This window comes from Neofelis nebulosa, chromosome 8 (assembly GCF_028018385.1).
Source record: "Neofelis nebulosa isolate mNeoNeb1 chromosome 8, mNeoNeb1.pri, whole genome shotgun sequence".
NCBI lineage: Eukaryota > Metazoa > Chordata > Mammalia > Carnivora > Felidae > Neofelis > Neofelis nebulosa.
In genome coordinates, this window is record NC_080789.1 from 63,548,260 (window position 1) to 63,567,375 (window position 19,116).

A 19,116-nucleotide genomic window follows, 5' to 3' on the forward strand; every position below is an offset into this window, starting at 1 on the left:
TGCTCATCCCAACAAGTGCCCTCCTCAATGCCCATCAGCCATCTTCCCCTCTCCCCCACCCCCCATCAACCCTCAGTTTATTCTCAGTTTTTAAGAGTCTCCTATGGTTTGCTTCCCTCCCTCTCTGTCTGTAACTATTTTTCCCATCCCCTTCCCCCACGGACTGCATATTTTAAATTCTGTTATATGGCATCTAAGACGACTTTCACTGTGCCATATGTGTCCATCTTACCTTTCTCACAGCCCGAATTAAAATATTGTCTCCTGGACCTACCCTATGACCCAGCAATAGCACTGCTAGGAATTTATCCAAGGGATACAGGAGTACTGATGCATAGGGGCACTTGTACCCCAATGTTTATAGCAGCACTCTCAACAATAGCCAAATTATGGAAAGAGCCTAAATGTCCATCAACTGATGAATGGATAAAGAAATTGTGGTTCATATACACAATGGAATACTACGTGGCAATGAGAAAAAATGAAATATGGCCTTTTGTAGCAACGTGGATGGAACTGGAGAGTGTGATGTTAAGTGAAATAAGCCATACAGAGAAAGACAGATACCATATGGTTTCACTCTTATGTGGATCCTGAGAAACGGAACAGAAACCCATGGGGGAGGGGAAGGAAAGAAAAAAAAAAAAGAGGTTAGAGTGGGAGAGAGCCAAAGCATAAGAGACTGTTAAAAACTGAGAACAAACTGAGGGCTGATGGGGGGTGGGAGGAAGGGCAGGGTGGGTGATGGGTATTGAGGAGGGCACCTTTTGGGATGAGCACTGGGTGTTGTATGGAAACCAATTTGACAGTAAATTTCATATATTAAAAAATAAAAACATTAAATAAATAAATAAATAAATAAATAAATAAATAAAATATTGTCTCCTGGTTTTGCAAGTTATCCCAAGAGGTCAAAATTTTATTTAAAAAATATAAACAGGGGCGCCTGGGTGGCTCAGTCAGTTAAGCCTCCGACTTCAGCTCAGGTCACGATCTCACGGTCCGTGCGTTCGAGCCCCACGTCGGGCTCTGGGCTGATGGCTCAGAGCCTGGAGCCTGCTTCCGATTCTGTGTCTCCCTCTCTCTCTGCCCCTCCCCCGTTCATGCTCTGTCTCTCTCTGTCTCAAAAATAAATAAATGTTAAAAAAAATTTTTAAAAATATAAACAGAATGAAGATATTGTCTCCTGGTTTTGCAAGTTATCCCAAGAGACCAAAATTTTATTTAAAAAATATAAACAGATTCAAGATATTGTCTCCTGGTTTTGCAAGTTATTCCAAGAGGCTAAAACTTTATAAAACAATATAAAAAGAATGATCTTCCTTGAAGCCCAGCAGGCCCCTGGGGGTGAGAAGCATACAGAACAAGGACTGTATGTTTGGCACACAGGGAGCATTGTGGCCCAAGCTCTGTGCGGGGGGCAGGAGACAACAGTCTCAGCTCCAGCTTTACTCTCAATTCTTTATGGGACTCTGGGCCTCACTCTCCTTACCCAGAAATAGAGAACCTCTTTAAGGTGCACTTCGTGAGCTTTTCTGGAGCTGAAGGTGAAGAGCAAGGGCCTGGGATCTCAACCCCAGATCACATCTGGCCTCTGAGGAGGACGTGTCCCTACCAGGTGTCCCTGAGCTCCCCATGCACATGCTGCACCTACTCGTATGCATATGGTAACCCTCTGTCATAATGGTTTATTTCCCTGAAACAGTGCTGATGATGGCGCCTCCTTCACGGTCCTTTTCCAGGACCTCACACATCGTGGGTCCCCATGAAGATTTGTTGAACGAATAAATGAGCAAATGAACAGATGTATGTTGTATGAAGTCTCCAGTCAGCAGTGCCTCCCAGGGATCACTCAGGGTAAGAGAATGACACTAGAAAGCAAGAAGGAGGGAAGAGCTTCTGTAATGTCCAAGTTTATGAGATACAAAGGTGATGCCAAGCCCGGTATGGCTTCTGGCTGCTACTGCCCAGCAGATTACACACACCCCAGACCTCAATGGGCACCCCCGAGCCCTGGAAGGAGCCAGAGGATGGTGTCAACAGCCTCCCGCCATGCACCAGTATCACCCAGACCACCCAGCCTATGTCCACAGGCCAAGGCTGCAAGCCATGTCCATCTTGCCGGGGTCTCTAGGTATCGAGTTCTCTGTTCACAGAGGCCCAGGAAGAGCTACAGGGGTATTCCTTTTGTCCCCCACTTTCCTCTCGCAATAGTGTCCCTGTTTGGAGGCTCCTCTTCAGCACCAGCCAGAGAGACTTGGTGAAGCACCCTGATCCTGGGAACAAATGAAGCCATTAAAGTGGTCAGAGGCAGCTGGCCAAGACACACCTGAAGCCGTTCTTGTCTAAATCCCTTCACCTGCTTTCTGCGGGGGCCCACGGTGGGGGGGTGGGGGCCCTTGAGACGCTGGCATCACACCACTCCCTCCCTCCAGGAGGGGCCCCAAGTATGCTTCCCAGGCAACAGGTAATTTTTGCACTGGCTATGATGTGAGGGAAGCTCCAGGCAAATGTGAGCGTCCAAAGGAATCAGAATTCCAGCCTGGGTACCAAATGGCTGCATGGCTTTTGACAGTTCTTGCCCTGGGTTTCCTTCCTCATCTCTAAGGTTCCTTCAGGCCTCAAATGCCTGACTCTGCCCCTTCATGTCACTTCTCTACCCAGATGCACCCAACTGCCACCATGTTGCATCTAGACCATTGTTTTGTGAACGTTCTTAAGACATGTGTGTCCATGTGTCCATGCTTTGCATGTCTGTTGGATGTGCCTGAAGAACTTGATTGTGGAGGGAAGGGGGCTGATCCATCTTCTCTCAGCCACAAGCTTGAATGAAAAGAACACCCCATTTTCTTGCTAAAATTGACAGAAGGGGACTTGAGGGCTGCCTGCCCACCTGCACAAGGCTATGCATCTGCCCATCAAACCACAGCCTGGTTATGTTGGCAGAAGGGAGCAGGTCAAATGAGGTTTTGTCCCAAGTGGATGTCCCAAGTCATGAATCTTGGTGATTTCTTAAGATTGACTGCCACATGCAGTGCCCTTTGGAGAGCAGTTATTGCCACTGAATGCAGGAGCAAAGGGAGCCGTGGGGTGGAGGGTCTGACCCCCTTAGAGGCAGGTCAGGTGGTGCCTCTTAGAGGTACCAAACATGAAGGAAGTCAGCTGTCCTGGCATGCATGAATAGCTAAGGTGGGAAAGTGTTCCTGCTTGCTTTGTCTCAGGCACTGCGACAACAGAATTATCTTTTCTCCTCTCAGCCCCTGGGGGCTGTAACTGGCAGACCCACCTATGACTGCCCCTGCAGCCTCAGCTCCCCTCTCTGCCTCAGTGTATACTCCAGGAAGAAGCGATTGTGCCTGCTTTGTTCACTGATGTACTTCCCATGCATCCGGCACGTAGTAGGTACAGGGAGCATCTAGCACGTGGTAGGGACTAATAAATAGTCATTAACTAAAGGTGGGACTCCCCAAGATAGTGGGAGTGGTCCATCCCAGTGTATTGAGCCATGGGGCTGGGTGGCTTGGGGCCTGGGTCCTCTGATACTGTACGCAGGGACTTGGCTCTGTGCATCAAAACAGTCTGCCCTAAGGAATGACTTAATCCTCTCTGTCCCCATGCAGCCTGCCCTTCTCTGACCTTGGCCTGGTTGGAAGCCAAAGCTCCTTGGGGTGCCCCTCTCCCCACTCCTTTGGCCTTGGGAGGCGTGCCTCCATGTCTTCCTCTCCTTCTCTACCCAACTCCACAGCCCAGGTTGCCACCCCAGCCCAGTCTCCTTGAAATTCACCACAGCCAAGGGCCTCCGTGTCACCCAGGGGATGGGAGAGACTACCCTGAGCAGGATGGGCAGGGAACAGGGAAATCAAAGAGTTTGGCCTCCCAACCTGGGGCACCAGAGCACACACCATAGCTCTTGATCCAGCACTCCCCAAAACTTCAAGAAAATTCCTCCGGACAGACCCAGTAACATTGAGTTGGAGAGACCCTGGAGAATCACAGAACAGAGACAAATATGTAGCTCTTCTCTAAACTAGAGAACCTAGGGGAGCCTGGGCAGTTCAGCGTCTGACTCTTGATTTCGGCTCAGGTCATAGTCTCATGGTCATGAGATCAAGCCCTGTGTCGGACTCTGTGCTGACAGAGTGGAGCCTGCTTGGGATTCTCTCTACCGCCCCCCCCCCCACCCCTCTCTTTCAAAATAAACTTTAAAAAATAAAAATAAAAATAAAAAAACTAGACAACCTTGCTTGGGTGAACTTCTGCCACACTCCATTTAGGGTGTTAGGAGGCAAGTTGGGGAGAAAGAAAAATACCCTTAACCCTCAGAGGTAAACCAGCCCCCAGATCACCAGAAAACCATAGCAGTGGAAAAATACACTGACTTGCAAGCCAAGCACAGAAGGTCTCAGGAAACAGGCATAAAGGGGTCAGTACTTGGGTGCAGTTTATCTGAGAAGCCTTCTTGGGGGTGAGTTTTGGGTGGAATTATAAACGAAGTGAAAATCGAAACAGAAAACTTCCCTTGGCAGAAAGGAAAGAAGAAGGTATTAATAGTCTCAAGTTCTGAGGCTTTAAAGGGGATGGTGACGCAGGCCGTCAGGGAGTCCGGGGTGTCCTAGGTATTCATGTCAATGTTGTTCACTGGGGAAAAATGTCACACTGAAGGTCAAAGGTCATAGACAAGGGAGTGAACCAGGAAGAGAAGTGAAAGACTTATCCATTTCCTTCTATGTCACCAAAGTCAGTGAGCGAGACAGTCCAGCTCTGGAAACAACAGTCCGAGTAGAAAAATTAGAGAGAGGAGGAAGAGAAAGAAGTGGGCAGCCCTGGATGAGAGGCAAATGGAAACAAAATGTGAGGGCAATGCCTGGGAATAGGGCTCCCAGGAGAGAGCATGGGGAAGAAAGGAATGATCCAGGAAGGAAGGCAGATAGGAGTCAGCTCCCACACAGGAAGCGTGATGGGAAAAAGCGGTGGTGGGACCCGTTCCCATGGGCATGGGCTAGGCACTCCCTAAGCCCTGACCCTCCACCGGCCTTTGTTCCATGGAAAGCTCTAGCTCTGAAGGGCTTACTCAGCACAGGTCAGGAAACAAATGCCTCTTCTCTGGGAGAAAAATTATCATGCAATGAATACAGAAAACAAAGACAATTATTTTTTCCGCCCCAGATGCGTGCACCACCCGGCTGGGACCTAGGCACACTGGCAACCAGGTGAGAGAGCGCCTATGCTCCTCTTGCCCTGTATCAACAAAAGCTATGATTCATAGGTTCCCTGTGGAAACTGAGACTCTCAAACAATCTCTCGATGGAGGCGAGCCTCCCCCCCACCCCTCCCGCCTCAGCCCCAAGGAGGAAATAGCTCAGAGAACAGAGAGCCACCGCTCCAAGTGCCAAGCTGCCATTCCAGGCAGGTGAGAGTCTGCCAAGCCATCATCCCATGCGTGTCTCTGGAAGGACACTTGTGTGGGAAGATCATGGAATCTGGATCTGCTTCTCCATAGCTAGGCACCACAGGTTCTGCTCGATTTACCATTCAGGGGCTCAGTTTCAAGCAGACTGAATGCATTTCGGTTCCTCTCTTGCTGTGCTATCTCTCAAAACCACTTCAAGTAGCAAGAAGCCAGCAAGATCAAAGAAAATCCAACAGTTTCTCTGTCTGGCTTCCCCCTGCGGTAGAGGCAGGGAGATGAGGCACAGGAAAGGAGGAGATAAGGAGCTTGGAAACTTCCTATTGGTTTAGACTGACAGGGAGGTGCAGCTCGGTCAACAAGATGAACAGGGGAAACAACACAGGTGTCTTGGGCCCCCTCCACGCTGCAACCACTGGAGCTCTTTTGGTGAAGATTGAGTGCCAGGGAGCAGGGGCCAGTCTGGGAGGCTTCTGGAATAAGGCAGCCTCAGACAGAGCTGGGGGGGGGGGGTAGAGCTTTATAAACACCTTTATTGAAAAAGCACCTTTTTATACATTAATGTGCTTCAGTTCTGTCTTCCCAGCAGGACCACGGGCCTGTTACTAAAGAAAAAGAATGTATATTGTGTTCCTTTTGAATCCCCACCAGAATTGCCATGGGATGGGCTCTCCTCTCATCTGTGCTTGATGGTCCCAGAGGGAGAGAAGACTCACAAGCATTCACTCAGCATTTGCATGCCCCTAGGCCTTGCAGAAGCTGTTTTCACACATGAATCCTCATCACAGACCCCACTTCACAGACACCAGCACTGAGGCTCGGAGGAGGTTCGTGACTGGCCCAGGGTGTCACAACTAGTAAGTGGCGGGCCAGGATTCAAACCTATCTCGGTCCACCCACAACCTTTCCCAGCAGACAGAGGGTCTGTTCCCCAGAGCACCATAGTGGAACAGACAGGACGTACGTGTGCGTGCACGCACAAGCTCCTGCTCCAGAAGGTCAGGTGTGACCTGCACAATGGAGAGGGCAGCTTCTGAGGAAAAGAAAGGGGCAATCAAAACCGGGTGCTTTCCCAAGAAAGATATGTGCAGCGGGCCTTTCAGGACCTGGAAGGCCAGCTGCTGGAGGGGGCACAGGCAGTAATTCCCGAGGAAACACCCAGGAACAGGACACCGGGCCAAGGAAGAAGGCCTGGGAAACGGGGAAGGGGAATCGCAGTCACTTGTTTTGACACACAATGTTTGCACAGGAGGGAGTGGGTCCCAGGCCTAAGAAAGCGGTTTAGAAATGAGGTGGTGTTTTTAAAGCCCATTAGGAGATGCATGATTAGGACATGACTGAAAGCAATTAGCGTGCCTCTCATTCGTCTGCTGATCAAGTTGCGACTGGAAAGCAGTTTCCACGTGGGGGAGGGATGCCAGGGAACCAACCAGTGGCCTTGCCGGCGTTTCCGAGGGGCGCTGAGGGTGAGCTCAGGGTTGGCGAATGCCTGGGGGATGCCATCAGAGGCCTCCATCAGCAGTGCCCGCCCCTCCCCGAGACCCATAAAAGCCCGGGCGGCCGGGGGAGCCCCAGATGCCCGGTCTCTTCCATCCCCCTTCACGCGCACCTGTGTCGGGAGCTGTCGTTGCCAGCCTCGCTCAGCCACCATGTCCAGGCAGTCCAGCATCACCTTCCAGACCGGCAGCCGCAGGGGTTTCAGCACAGCCTCGGCCACCACCCCTGCCACCGGCCGCTCCCGCTTCAGCTCCATCTCCGTGGCCCGCTCCACGGGAGGCAGCACGGGGCTGGGAAGAATGAGCAGCGCTGGGGCAGGCTTCGGGAGCCGCAGCCTCTACAACCTGGGGGGCACCAGGCGGGTCTCCATCGGGGGGTGCGGCGGCAGCTTCCGGAGTGGCTTTGGCGGCAGGGCCGGCAGCGGGTTTGGGGTCGCCAGTGGATTTGGCAATGGGGGCGGAGCCGGAGGAGGCTATGGGGCCTCGGGCTTCCCCGTCTGCCCCCCTGGAGGCATCCAAGAGGTCACCGTCAACCAGAGCCTCCTGACTCCCCTCAACCTACAAATCGACCCCTCCATCCAGCGGGTGCGAAAAGAGGAGCGGGAGCAGATCAAGACCCTCAACAACAAGTTCGCCTCCTTCATCGACAAGGTGAGGCGGGGGACTGCATCTGTGCCATTGGGTCTGGGTAGCAGGAACTCTTGGACAGGCCCCCACCAGCACACCCTATGGAAGAGCCGTCCGCAGGACAGGTCCCTTGCGAGTGGGGCCAGATCACCCCACAGGTCTTTGTGGAAATTTCCCTCATCCTCCCTGGGAGCCATCTGGCTGGTTCAGCCAACTCTGAAGGAAGAGTTAACTTGTTCTCCACATGAAGTTTCCACTGAGCAAACTAACCTAACCCAGAGCAAGTGTTGTCCAGACCCTCAACCCAAGAGTAGAGTCTCCCCAAAGAGACCTCTGAGCTGAGCACACCAGTTCTATGGAAGCCCCAGAGAACTGTGGGGGTAGCTTCAAGGGCTCTCTCATTTCCATTTGGAGATGTCAATTATATAGCTGACAGATGGGTATCAGGTAAAAAGCATATTTTTCTTCTCTCCCTTATTAACTGGAGGGTCTGGCTCTGCCTCCCCAGTTTCTCAAGATTTCCTGCTCCCTCCCTGCAGGTGCGGTTCCTGGAGCAGCAGAACAAGGTCTTGGAGACCAAGTGGGAGCTCCTCCAAGAGCAGGGCTCCAAGACGGTGAGGCAGAACCTGGAGCCCTTCTTTGAGGCCTACATCAATGACCTCCGCCGGCAGCTGGACAGCGTCACCACTGAGAGGGGCAGGCTGGACGCTGAGCTGAGGAATATGCAGGATATTGTGGAAGATTTCAAAGTCAGGTAAGTGGGAGATGGGCTCCTGGTCACACACAGTCATCCCAGGGCTCCTTTTTATAAGGACCAGCTGGGTGCAAAGGAGCCAATGCCAGTGCCAGCAGGGTGATTTGGAACCTGCAGTCAATATCCTGTGAGATGAAGACAGCATGGTGTGGGATAACAAATGGACTCCCATCTCATGCATCACTATTAACAAGAAGTCTATTTTAATCTGTCCACATGACCTCAAAGGGATGTGTGCATCATCAAACACAACATTGCTACTCTGGAAAGCATAATACTATTTCACAGCCAGCATATTCTTTAGTTCTGCTGGATGTGGGCTCTACTATTGAAATGGTGCATTTCCAGGGCAAACGCTTTTGAGTGTAAACAAGGCAATCCTCCTGGGGGAGGCAAAAGTTCACTGGCCATCATCCAGGCTGCAGTACTTGAGGTATCCAACAAAAAGGGATGATCCTCCCTAACCCTTTAGCTGGCTTACCCTTGGCTTCCGAGGTGGAGCTACTACTCTACTTACTAAAAGCATACTACTTACACAGCTGCTCTGAGGTTTGGTGAAGATTCATCAGAATCTTCCAGAAGTTTCCTGAACAGACAAATTTTACCTCATAAAATTAACTTTTTTTCTTTCAGAGAGAGAAAAAGCAGGGGAGGGGGCAAAGGGAGAGAGGAGAGAGAATCTTAAGCCCGACGCGGGGCTCCATCCCACAACCCTGGGATCATGATCTGAACTGAAATCAAGAGTCAGATGCTCAACTGACTAAGCCACTCAGGCACCCCTACCCCACAAATTTTTTTTAAATATTGGAATTGTGCATCTCTAAGACGATGGAGTTGCATAAGTACACATTTCTGTTCCTATAAGTTCCATGCTCACCTTCTAGTCTTACAAAAGAAAGAAGAAAAAAAAACTTCTGGCAGAAGAAATGATTTCCCCTTTTATAGAAGGAGAAATAGAGGTTAAGTGAATCACCCGAAGTCACACACAGGTCAGTGGAAGAGCTGGAAAGTCTTTGAGGTCTCTGAACTCTTGCTACACCAGAAGCAAGGGAAAGATTTCAGCCTGGAAGAATTCAACCGAACACTTGCTCAACATCACGCCTCCTCTTCTCTGTGCTTACAGGTACGAGGATGAAATTAACAAGCGCACCACTGCTGAGAATGAGTTTGTGGCCCTGAAGAAGGTAGGTGGAAAAGTCTCTCAAAGGAGAAGATTCGAAACTGAATCTTGGAGTGTGGGGTGACTCAACCCTTGGGACTCCCAAGAAATGTCCCATAACCCTTGACAGTATCTGGAGAGCTCAAACCTGCCAAAAGGCTCCCTCTGTATTTATGGTCCCACTGACCCTGCTTGGGTTTCTGTGAGCTCAGGGAACTCAAGCTCCCATTCTCTGCAGTCGCCCACCCCAACCCCAAACCCCAGACTCAGAGTTTGCTAAAATCCAACCCGGAAGGGCCAGGGAGGAGTCCGTCCAACTTCTTCTGGACTCACTTCTTGGGGCTGTGGTGTCAGAGAAGGATCCTGTGCTGTTGTTCTAGGACGTGGACTCAGCCTACATGAACAAGGTGGAACTGGAGGCCAAGGTCAATTCTCTGACAGATGAGATCAACTTCTTACGGATGCTCTTTGAGGCGGTAAGAGCCTGCAAATGTTTTTGTCCCTCCTAGGTCTGGAGCCTGGAAAGAAAAAGATGCTGCAGACAATGTTATCTATATAGGGACTCCACCCAGCATCTTGCCCAGATACTCTAAGATGGGGCTGGGGTGATCATGGGGACCTGGGAGAACTGCTTGAAATCTTGCCACCTTAAACCCTACTCCAGCTCCAAGGCTTCAAACCTCCACCCCATAGCATAGCAAGGAGGGAGTGCCAATTCTCGAATCCCAAGTCCCTGGGTATCATTCCCACAGAATTAAGACCACCTCTCCCTCTCCCCTCCCAAAAAAGTTCAAAAATGCCAACTGCCCCTCAGCTCATTGGTCAGGGTGCTTCTTGCCCTCTGAAGATGCCTCATTCTCAGCACTGCCACTGTGAAGGCAGAGACCTGGGTCTTTAAAGGGGAGAGAGAAGTAGAGAGTGATGAAGTCACATTGTATGGGGGGCAACAGGGTCCTAAACCTCACTCTATCCTAAAAAAACATTTTATGCTGGCATATCAATCAACATGTCATATTCAGCTTAGTATAATTTGGACCAGAGAACACTGAGCCACCCTTCATGTCCAAGGAAAACACACAGGTAGGGGTCTTGGGAAGCTATGCTGGGGGACACACCCCCATCACACTGATCTGTGACCCAGAAACTTCTCAGCAATTGGCATAGGAGTCCATAAATAGCTGTGAGTGCCCAGGGAAGGGTTGGAAGAATCCCTGCCAAGGATGCCAAAGAAAGGATTCTTGACCTAGATGGGTAGTCAATTGTGTGATTTCAAGATCCCTCCTTTTCATGCCTTGGTGACGCTGAGTTTACTGGCTCTGCAGGAGCTGTCCCAGATGCAGACCCAGGTCAGTGACACATCTGTGGTCCTGTCCATGGACAACAACCGCAGCCTTGACCTGGACAGCATCATCGCTGAGGTCAAGGCTCAGTATGAGGACATTGCCAACCGCAGCCGGGCCGAGGCTGAGTCCTGGTACCAGACCAAGGTGAGTGTGGGCACCTCTATGATAGGTTCTGGGACTAGTATTATCAGAAGCCCCAAATAAGCATGTAACTATTAGCCACAAACCTCGGGAAATACATGAGCATTTCTGTTCATTTCAACATGGCAGATGTGTCTGGTGCTATGCAAAGTCAACTTGAAATGCGTATGGAAACCCAACCATACACATTAATATGTGGTCAGGCAATGTTGAGTGCTCAGGACAGCCATCGTCCCCACGTCACTTATGATTTCGTTGGGGCTGGGTGAGACTCCGAAACAACCAAGAAATAGTCATAAAGCTATTTCTAAATGGCTTATTCATTCGACACATGTATGTCAAGTAGGGTTACAGAGTTGTAACTAAATAAACTGCAAACAGTTTACTTTTGGTGTGAGAGACCATGAAGTAAATGGAAGGGGGGCGTCAAGAAAGGGAAAAGACCATGTTAATAAAAAGCCTCCAAGAAGAGGTGGGTCTTCAGTCCATTTGGAAGCATCCAGGGACAATAGCTTACCAAGGACGGAGATGGTATTTAAGGCTGAATAAGCAGTCCTGTGGGGCTAGAAGGCAGAAATGGGCAGTTAGCCAAGCAAGAAAGGTTGTATCAGGAAGAGGGGTGTGGGGATGACCATGGAGAGCTACTGTCCAAAGTCACAGATGGCCAGAAGAAGGTTTGGCTTTGGAGGGTGTGGGAGACTGGATAGTCCAATCCATGAGATCAGCTCCCTGACAAATCCAGACCCCTTTCAGACTCAGGAGCTCACTTGCATGTGGCATTCCATCTTTTGCCACGCTCAGTGCACTGCCTTAGCCCCTATCCCTGCAACGTGGTAGGAAGGAAGGAAGAGGGTGTCAGGTGCCACGTGTGCACAGAGTGGAGGCAGAGACAGACAGTGAGTGGAGGTGGGATGCGCTTAAGCTGAAATTCATAGTAGCTGATTTACAGTGAACAATGCTCTTTGGGGGCGGGGCCTGTTGTTCCCTTTAACTGTGTATATCTAGAAACAGAGCAGCTGGGCCACTCAGCGCTTTCAAAGCCAGACAGATCTTCCTTCCAGCAGGGACTCTTCTTCCTTGGTAAAGGTGTGGGCAAGAGATAGGGGGCGTTTGTTTCTCCTAAATGACTGCATCCTGGATATGCACCACCAGATGGAGAGCTCCCTCAGATGCGGGATTTTGTTGCAAAGTCTTCAGAACTGTGCCCCCCAGCCCGGCTCCATCCAACACGGATTCCCTGCAACACACCCCTGCTCCCCCAGCACTGACATCTGGAGGGCTACCAAAATTCATGGTCACATTGGTCTGGATGTATGCCCCTTGACTGAAAGCCCCAAGGACAGTGACCAAGTCACCTTCCCACTCCTACAGTTCACCATGCTCTTTCCTGCTGTTGGGTCTTCACACAGGCTATTTCCCCTGTCTGGAATGTTTTCTCCCCAGCCTGTGACTTAGGTCACCCCTTCCCATCTTCCAACACGCATCCGGAGCACCTCCATCTTTGGAAGGACTTCCCTGGGCCCATCCCCACAACTTCCATATCTGGGTCAGATTCCTTTGTTACACTCCCCTGTTCACTTCCTAAGGGGAACTTATCCCAATTTGGAAATATCAACTCAATAATATGCTAATTTATTTAAGGTCTATCTCCCCCAATAAACTCTAAGCAAGGGTCTGATTATGCTGTCTTTGATATTCCCAGAGCCTAGCACATGCCTGGCAAGTAGATGTGCCTAAGAAGTAGCACCTCAGTGAATGAGCGAGGGAATGTGTGAATGATTAGTGAATGGGTGGGCCTGCTGGTGGCACTGAGAGCCAGGCTGTGCACACAGGGAGTGCCCAGCCCAGGCGTCCAATGCAGTGACTGAGTCTGCTCTAATTCCATCAGTACGAGGAGCTGCAGGTCACAGCGGGCCGGCACGGGGATGATCTCCGCAACACCAAGCAAGAGATCTCGGAGATGAACCGGATGATCCAGAGGCTGAGAGCCGAGATCGACAGCGTCAAGAAGCAGGTGGAGTTTGGGCAGAGCCAAGAGCTCCTTGCACACTCATTTCTCCTGGGTCGTTCTGCCATGCTTCCAGGACCCCTGCCCAAGAAGCGCTGCACCTCCAGGGGCTGTCAGTAAAGCTCACGGCTTCCTCCTTTTCTTATAGTGTTCCAGCCTGCAAACGGCCATTGCTGACGCAGAACAGCGTGGAGAGCTGGCCCTCAAGGATGCGCGAGCCAAGCTAGTAGAGCTGGAGGAGGCCCTGCAGAAGGCCAAGCAGGACATGGCCCGGCTGCTGCGGGAGTACCAGGAGCTCATGAACGTGAAGCTGGCCCTGGATGTGGAGATCGCCACCTACCGCAAGCTGCTGGAGGGCGAGGAATGCAGGTGGGGGGCTATGCACCTGCTCTATTCCAGCTACCGGAGCATTTCTAGGGGCTCGGGTTGCTGTGGCCCCCTTCTCTCCTGGAAAAGGGAGCAAAATGCAGGTGGAACTGGACTATGAGAAAGAAAAAGAAAACAGGCATAATTTCTTTCCAGGCCAGTAAATCATTATTTTAAGTACAACTGCTTTGGGCACCCTGTAGAAATCTAGGATCTGATCAGGTCCTAGGTAATCAAATTCTATCAAAGGAGAATTTGGGTTATGTGACAGGTCTGGATATGTGGTATGAAAGGCTCTGGGCTGAGAATAAATTGTCCCGGGATCTGGGCGTACAGACCTACCACAAACTAGCTGCATAACCTTAGGGAAGTTAGTATCCCTTCCCTGGTCCTCAGTTTATTCAGTGATGGAATAAAGAGGCCAAACCATCAGAGCCCCAAAGCTCGGTGGGACCTTTGCGCTCTGCCAATTACCAGCTGTGTGACCGAAGGCAGATTACTTTACCATTCCATTCCTCACCTGTAAAATGAGGATAACCATGGTTTCTATCTCGTACGTTATTCAGAGGGTTGAAACAAGGAAATGCACATAAAGTTCTTGGAACAATGCATGGTACATAGTAAGTGTTGAGAAAATCTTAGCAATCAATCAGTTTAGTGGCCGGAGATACGGCTTTGGACCCAAATGAGTCTGGCTTCAAAACTGGGCAACTTTGTCAGCTTCTCTGTGCTTCCATTTCCCTATCCATCAAACTGAGATCATAATACCTACTTAATGGGGTCACTAAGAGAATTAAACAGCATAATGTAGGTAACAGGTCCTTTTAATGTTCTAAGTATGTGTTTATGAATGAATGCCAGTTCTGTCCTTAGCATGGTAAAGCAAAATTACTCTAGTTGCTACAATAATAGGCTGATTATTGTTATTGTTATGTTTATGACTCAGACCCTTCTCCACACCTATAATCACTTCAGCACTGCCCAGTGCATGACAACAGTCCATTGTTGAGAGAAAAATCTCCTTGTTCCTTAACAAGCCCTGCCTTTCCAACTGACCCTAGTGTATGATTAGCTTTAATTTTCTCCAGGTGTCTACCTAGTTTGAACCAAAAAAATGTGTCTTTGAGATTACAGGGTTTACTCCTAAGAACCTCAAACTCCACATTATTTCATTCATTAGATTATTGTTTTCAATACTACTAGTATTTAAATAATTTCAACCTCCATTACTTCTGCAATAAAAATAATAAAGGGTTCTTGAATGCACTTAATTGCAGAAATGTTGTTTCAAATGCCCACAAGCTGCTGGACGTGATAGTAACCTTCCTTCTCCCCCTTCCTCCCAACCAGGCTGAGTGGTGAGGGTGTTTCTCCAGTTAACATCTGTGAGTATGACATCCTCTCACGTCATTTGGTGTGCATGTGGTTGGGGACAGGCATCGTGTGGGAGGGTGGAGGGCGTGCATGTGGCATTGGAGGAGAGCCCACGAATCAGGTTCATTTTGAGGTCTGAGGTCTTAACTTCTTTAAAATGAGAGCCATATTGGGAGTCTTTTTTTTTTTAAGAGAAAGTGTGTGTGAGCATGCAAGGTGGGGAGGGGAGGAGAGAGCAAGACAGAGGGTCCAAAGCGGGCTCCCCACTGACATCAGAGAGCCCACTGTGGGGCTGAACTCCAGAACCATGAGTTAATGACCTGAGCTGAAACCAAGAGTCAGATACTTAACGGTCTGAGCCACTCAGGCGCCCCTGCAATTTTTTTTTATACTTATTTATTTTTGAGACAGAGAGAGACAGAACATGAACAGGGGAGGGCCAGAGAGAGAAGGAGACACAGAATCTGAAACAGGCTCCAGGCTCTGAGCTGTCAGCAGAGAGCCCGACGCGGGGCTCGAACTTACGGACCGTGAGATCATGACCTGAGCCGAAGTCGGACACTTAACTGACTGAGCCACCCAGGCGCCCCTGCAATTTTTTTTTAAGAGAGAATCTTTGATGTCCCAAGTCTAACCTCTTTGCAAGTGAAAGACACCACAGAGAGGGTGATAGGAGGTTTGCTGGAACTCTTCTGCATGGGTTTAGAAAACACACAGCTTCCACCCCCCACCTCCCGGGATTCCACACCTTTCTTGCTGGGGGTGCAGGTCTAGCTCAGAGATGAGCATTTAGCACAGACGGGATTTATGAAACCCTGGTCTGCCCTTGGCCCTCAAAGGGAGCCTTCGCACTGGGTCCAAGGTCCTTGCTGTAAGGCAGCCCCTTTCCGGAACAGTGTAGAGAGAAGCCCTACCACTCAGTTATGCTCTGCAGAGGATAAACGACAGAAGGTTACCAAGGTTTTCCAAGGTAGCGAGAGCACATAACACAGGGCATTTGGGTGCCACTGCTCAGGAACAAGGAAGGGTGTTGGCAAGCTGGAATGGCCCGGCAGTGTGAAGAACACTCATTCACAGAGCTCAGTGCTGGCATCGTGAGGCTAACAGACATGACTTTCACAGTGTACGAGTGAGTTTGGTTTTCATTGATGCGGGATTCACAAAAGCACTGATTATTGTAACCGATGATTCTAGAAGCCAGAGCCCTCTGAACTACCCAGGTGTCCTCCCTCACTGATACCCTTGGCTAGTGGCTCCAGAGACCCCCAAAGCCAGTTTTGGGGATGAATGGTGTAACCTCTAAAGTTTCTTTTCTCTTGAAAGCACCTGAAAGTGTTTGTTATCTAGGGCTGCAACACAGTACCACAAACTGGGTGGCTTAAAACAGAAATGTAGGGTCTCACGGTTCTAGAGACTAGCAATTCAAAGCGGAGGCGTCAACAAGGCCTTGCTCCCTCTGACACTTGGAGGGGACTCCTTCCTCACCTCTTCCTAGCTTCCAGAGGTGGCTGTCAACTCTTGGTGTTCCTTGCCCTGCATCATTCTGATTGCTGTCTCTGTGATCACCTGACCCTTTCTCTATGTGTCTGTCTTCACGTGGATGCCTTTCCTCTTCTTAGAAGGACACCAGTCATACTGGGGTAGGGCCCTCCCTAATGATTTTCTCTTAACTTGATTCTGTCTGCAAGGTCCCATTTCCATATAAGGTTTCATTCACAGCCATTGGGGGTTAAGATTTCAACACATTTTTTTGGAAGACACAACTCATTCTATAGCAGAGTCCATTTTTATTTTAGTTTCCCTTCTGAAGAGCCCCAGATAGGGTACTGAATATTGAAGGTGATTGGGTGGTTATAAAAGTTAGGAAAAGACAGGTTGGGGGTAGAATGGGAGCAGAGTTGGCCAGCCAGTGGCTCATCTGTCCCTCAGTCTATCAAGATGACTCCAGCCCCACTCTGGGATTCAGGGTGTGGGGGCTGGGGACACTAAGGGAGGCATGTACATGCCGTTGAGAAGGAAAGGAGACACCAGAGCCAGGCCCACGGAGAGAGACGGGGACAGAGCCACAGGTGAGTGTGATGGGATAGCGGCCTGGAGGACAGAAATCTCCATTAAGTTCTGGAAGGAAGCGAGGCACCAAAGTAGCAGAGGGGAGGCAGGAAGCCATTCCAGACTGGAAGGCTGCCTGGCATTGCAGCCCAGGGAAAACCGGGCTGAGCACAGGACAGAGATCTCACCAAGTGGGCAGGGAATAAAGCAGCCGCCTGACCAGACAACCCTATCCCCACCCCCACCCCCACCCCACCCCCCACCCACAGACTTAAGGGCACAGGCCCTGACACCCTAGGTGTCTTCTCTCCTGCCCTTGATTCTGACTATGTCTCCTCTCCTCTGGCAGCTGTGGTCACCTCCACCGTTTCCAGCGGCTACGGCGGTGGTAGCAGCACTGGAGGTGGAAGCCTGGGTCTAGGTGGGGGCAGCGGCTACTCCTTCACCACCAGCACCGGGCACAACTTGGGTGCAGGCCTGGGTGGCTCCAGCTTCAGTGCCAGTAGCAGCCGGGGCCTCGGGGGCAGTGGCTCCAGTGTCAAGTTTGTCTCCACCACATCCTCCAGCCGGAAGAGCTACAAGCATTAAGTGCGGCCACCTCGCTTCCTCACCCCTGCCCTGAAGCCTGCCTGCTTGCAGACCTGGCCTGCCTGTACCCGTAGACAGGATACCTGGGTCCTTCTCCTTCTTCTCCCCTTCCACAAGGCCTGCCCGTGCTGCTGGGAAGGAAGCCTGGTGCCCTGGCTAAACCCTATTCCCCAACTTAAGCCAGCCTCTGCCCTCCTGGCAGTCCCCACAGTGCTCCTGTCCCCTCCCTGTGCCACTGCCCGCCCTCCTTCAAGATTCATATTCAGCTTATCATGCAGAGACCTCCCCCGCTTCAGCTCCTCCTTCCTTCTCCCCACCTTCCAGTTGCAGAGTTAGGGAGTCAGTGTTTTCCAGGCCATCTCAATGCCAGGTTGTCAGCCCCACCTGTCTCATGGTGCTTATGAGCTGCCTGCTGGGAGTGAGACACATTCCCTCCCTGGAATGTGTCTATTAAATGCATGTGGAATGTGTTCGGTGTCCAGCCCTCTGTTTGGAATGGGGATGCAGTCCCCAGTGCACATCAGACCCTCCCCATTTCCCTCAGAATGGAGAATGCTGGACTCAGGAGATGGGAGGGATGGAGGGAGCACCAACTGCTGGCTAGACTCCTTCCTGGTCTTTCTGCCCACTTCCTCTGGCCTCATGCTGGGATGCCTTCCTTGAGAAGCCCAAGCCCCTGGGCAGAAGCTGTGTCCATCCTCCCTACTCTGTATGTCATTCAAGGTGATACTATCCCCTCCCAAAACCAGACTGTTTTCTGAGGACACTGACGTAGGGTGGGTGGCCCAGCCCTCCTCCAGCAAAGGGGCTGATTGTTCCCTGACAGCTTCAAACTTGCAGACCTGAGCAGAGAAATAACAGGCCAGGAGAGGAGTTAAAAGTCAGCCCTGGGGGCAATGCTTTCACCAAGCAGGGGAGCCATTTAGGCCCATAATTGCAGGCAGCAGTGAGACATCCAGGATGTCTAACCCACATTCCTGAGTTTAGTCTGCTGAACCCCTCCCATAAGGCCTGAGCCCGGCATCACCCAGACTAGGGACAGCCCATGTGGGCTCAGAGGAAGTGGGCTCCAGGCTCAGGACCACGCGAAGGACTGGTGGGAGCTAGAAACTGGGAGTCTGAACCACAATCAATGAGGGTGCTGTGCAAGAAGTTAAGTGGCAGGAGGGGAGAGGCCATGAACCAAGACAAGAGAAGACGAGTCTAAAACCAGGGGCTAAATAAAATCAGGAAGGGCTGGGAGGGATGGCAGGAAGAAGAGAAATGACTCTGAGGGCAATTGTTAAATGTCCCTGGTCCTCACGGATGAGAGAAGACAAAGGGACAGGAATGTGGCAAGAAATCCTGTGCCTGCTACCCTCAGATAAGCCACCTCTCTTCCACCAGTGTCAGGTGCAAAGATCCAGAGTAACCTGCTGTCAGACCACTGCGCCCTAACATCGGCTCAGCAGGCATGAGCCACGTGACCTCAGCCAAGTTTCTCAATGACTCTATGCAGCTTCATGAGCAAAACAAGAATAATAACGGCTACCCCTGGTGCTGCATGGTGATTAAATGAGAAGACAGGTGTAAAGCAGCCACCTCTAGCAGCTGCTCAATACACATTGGCAATTATTACTCTTGTCATCCACACTCACAAGGTTATTATGAGAATCAAGTGACATAACGCTGGCAATGACCAACCACGTGGCCTGGCACAAATGGAATCCTCAGTAAAGGAGGTTTCTTTTCCTTTCCCGGTGACAGGAAGGGCCTAATCAAGTTCAGAGTCTAAGACCTGGGAATCCAAAGAGAGGAGCAGCTG

General features: G+C 50.7%; 1 protein-coding gene across 1 annotated transcript; it reads left to right on the forward strand.

Annotated features, from left to right (window-relative positions):
- The first annotated feature begins 6,943 nt into the window (after positions 1–6,943).
- Positions 6,944–17,782, forward strand: LOC131519552 (keratin, type II cytoskeletal 75). Its single transcript, XM_058742685.1, has 9 exons — positions 6,944–7,554; positions 8,070–8,284; positions 9,408–9,468; positions 9,824–9,919; positions 10,766–10,930; positions 12,816–12,941; positions 13,084–13,304; positions 14,652–14,686; positions 17,074–17,782. Exons 1-9 carry the CDS (start codon positions 7,057–7,059, stop codon positions 17,310–17,312), a joined length of 1,656 nt encoding a protein of 551 aa, XP_058598668.1. The 5' UTR covers positions 6,944–7,056; the 3' UTR covers positions 17,313–17,782.
- Positions 17,783–19,116: the final 1,334 nt, after the last annotated feature.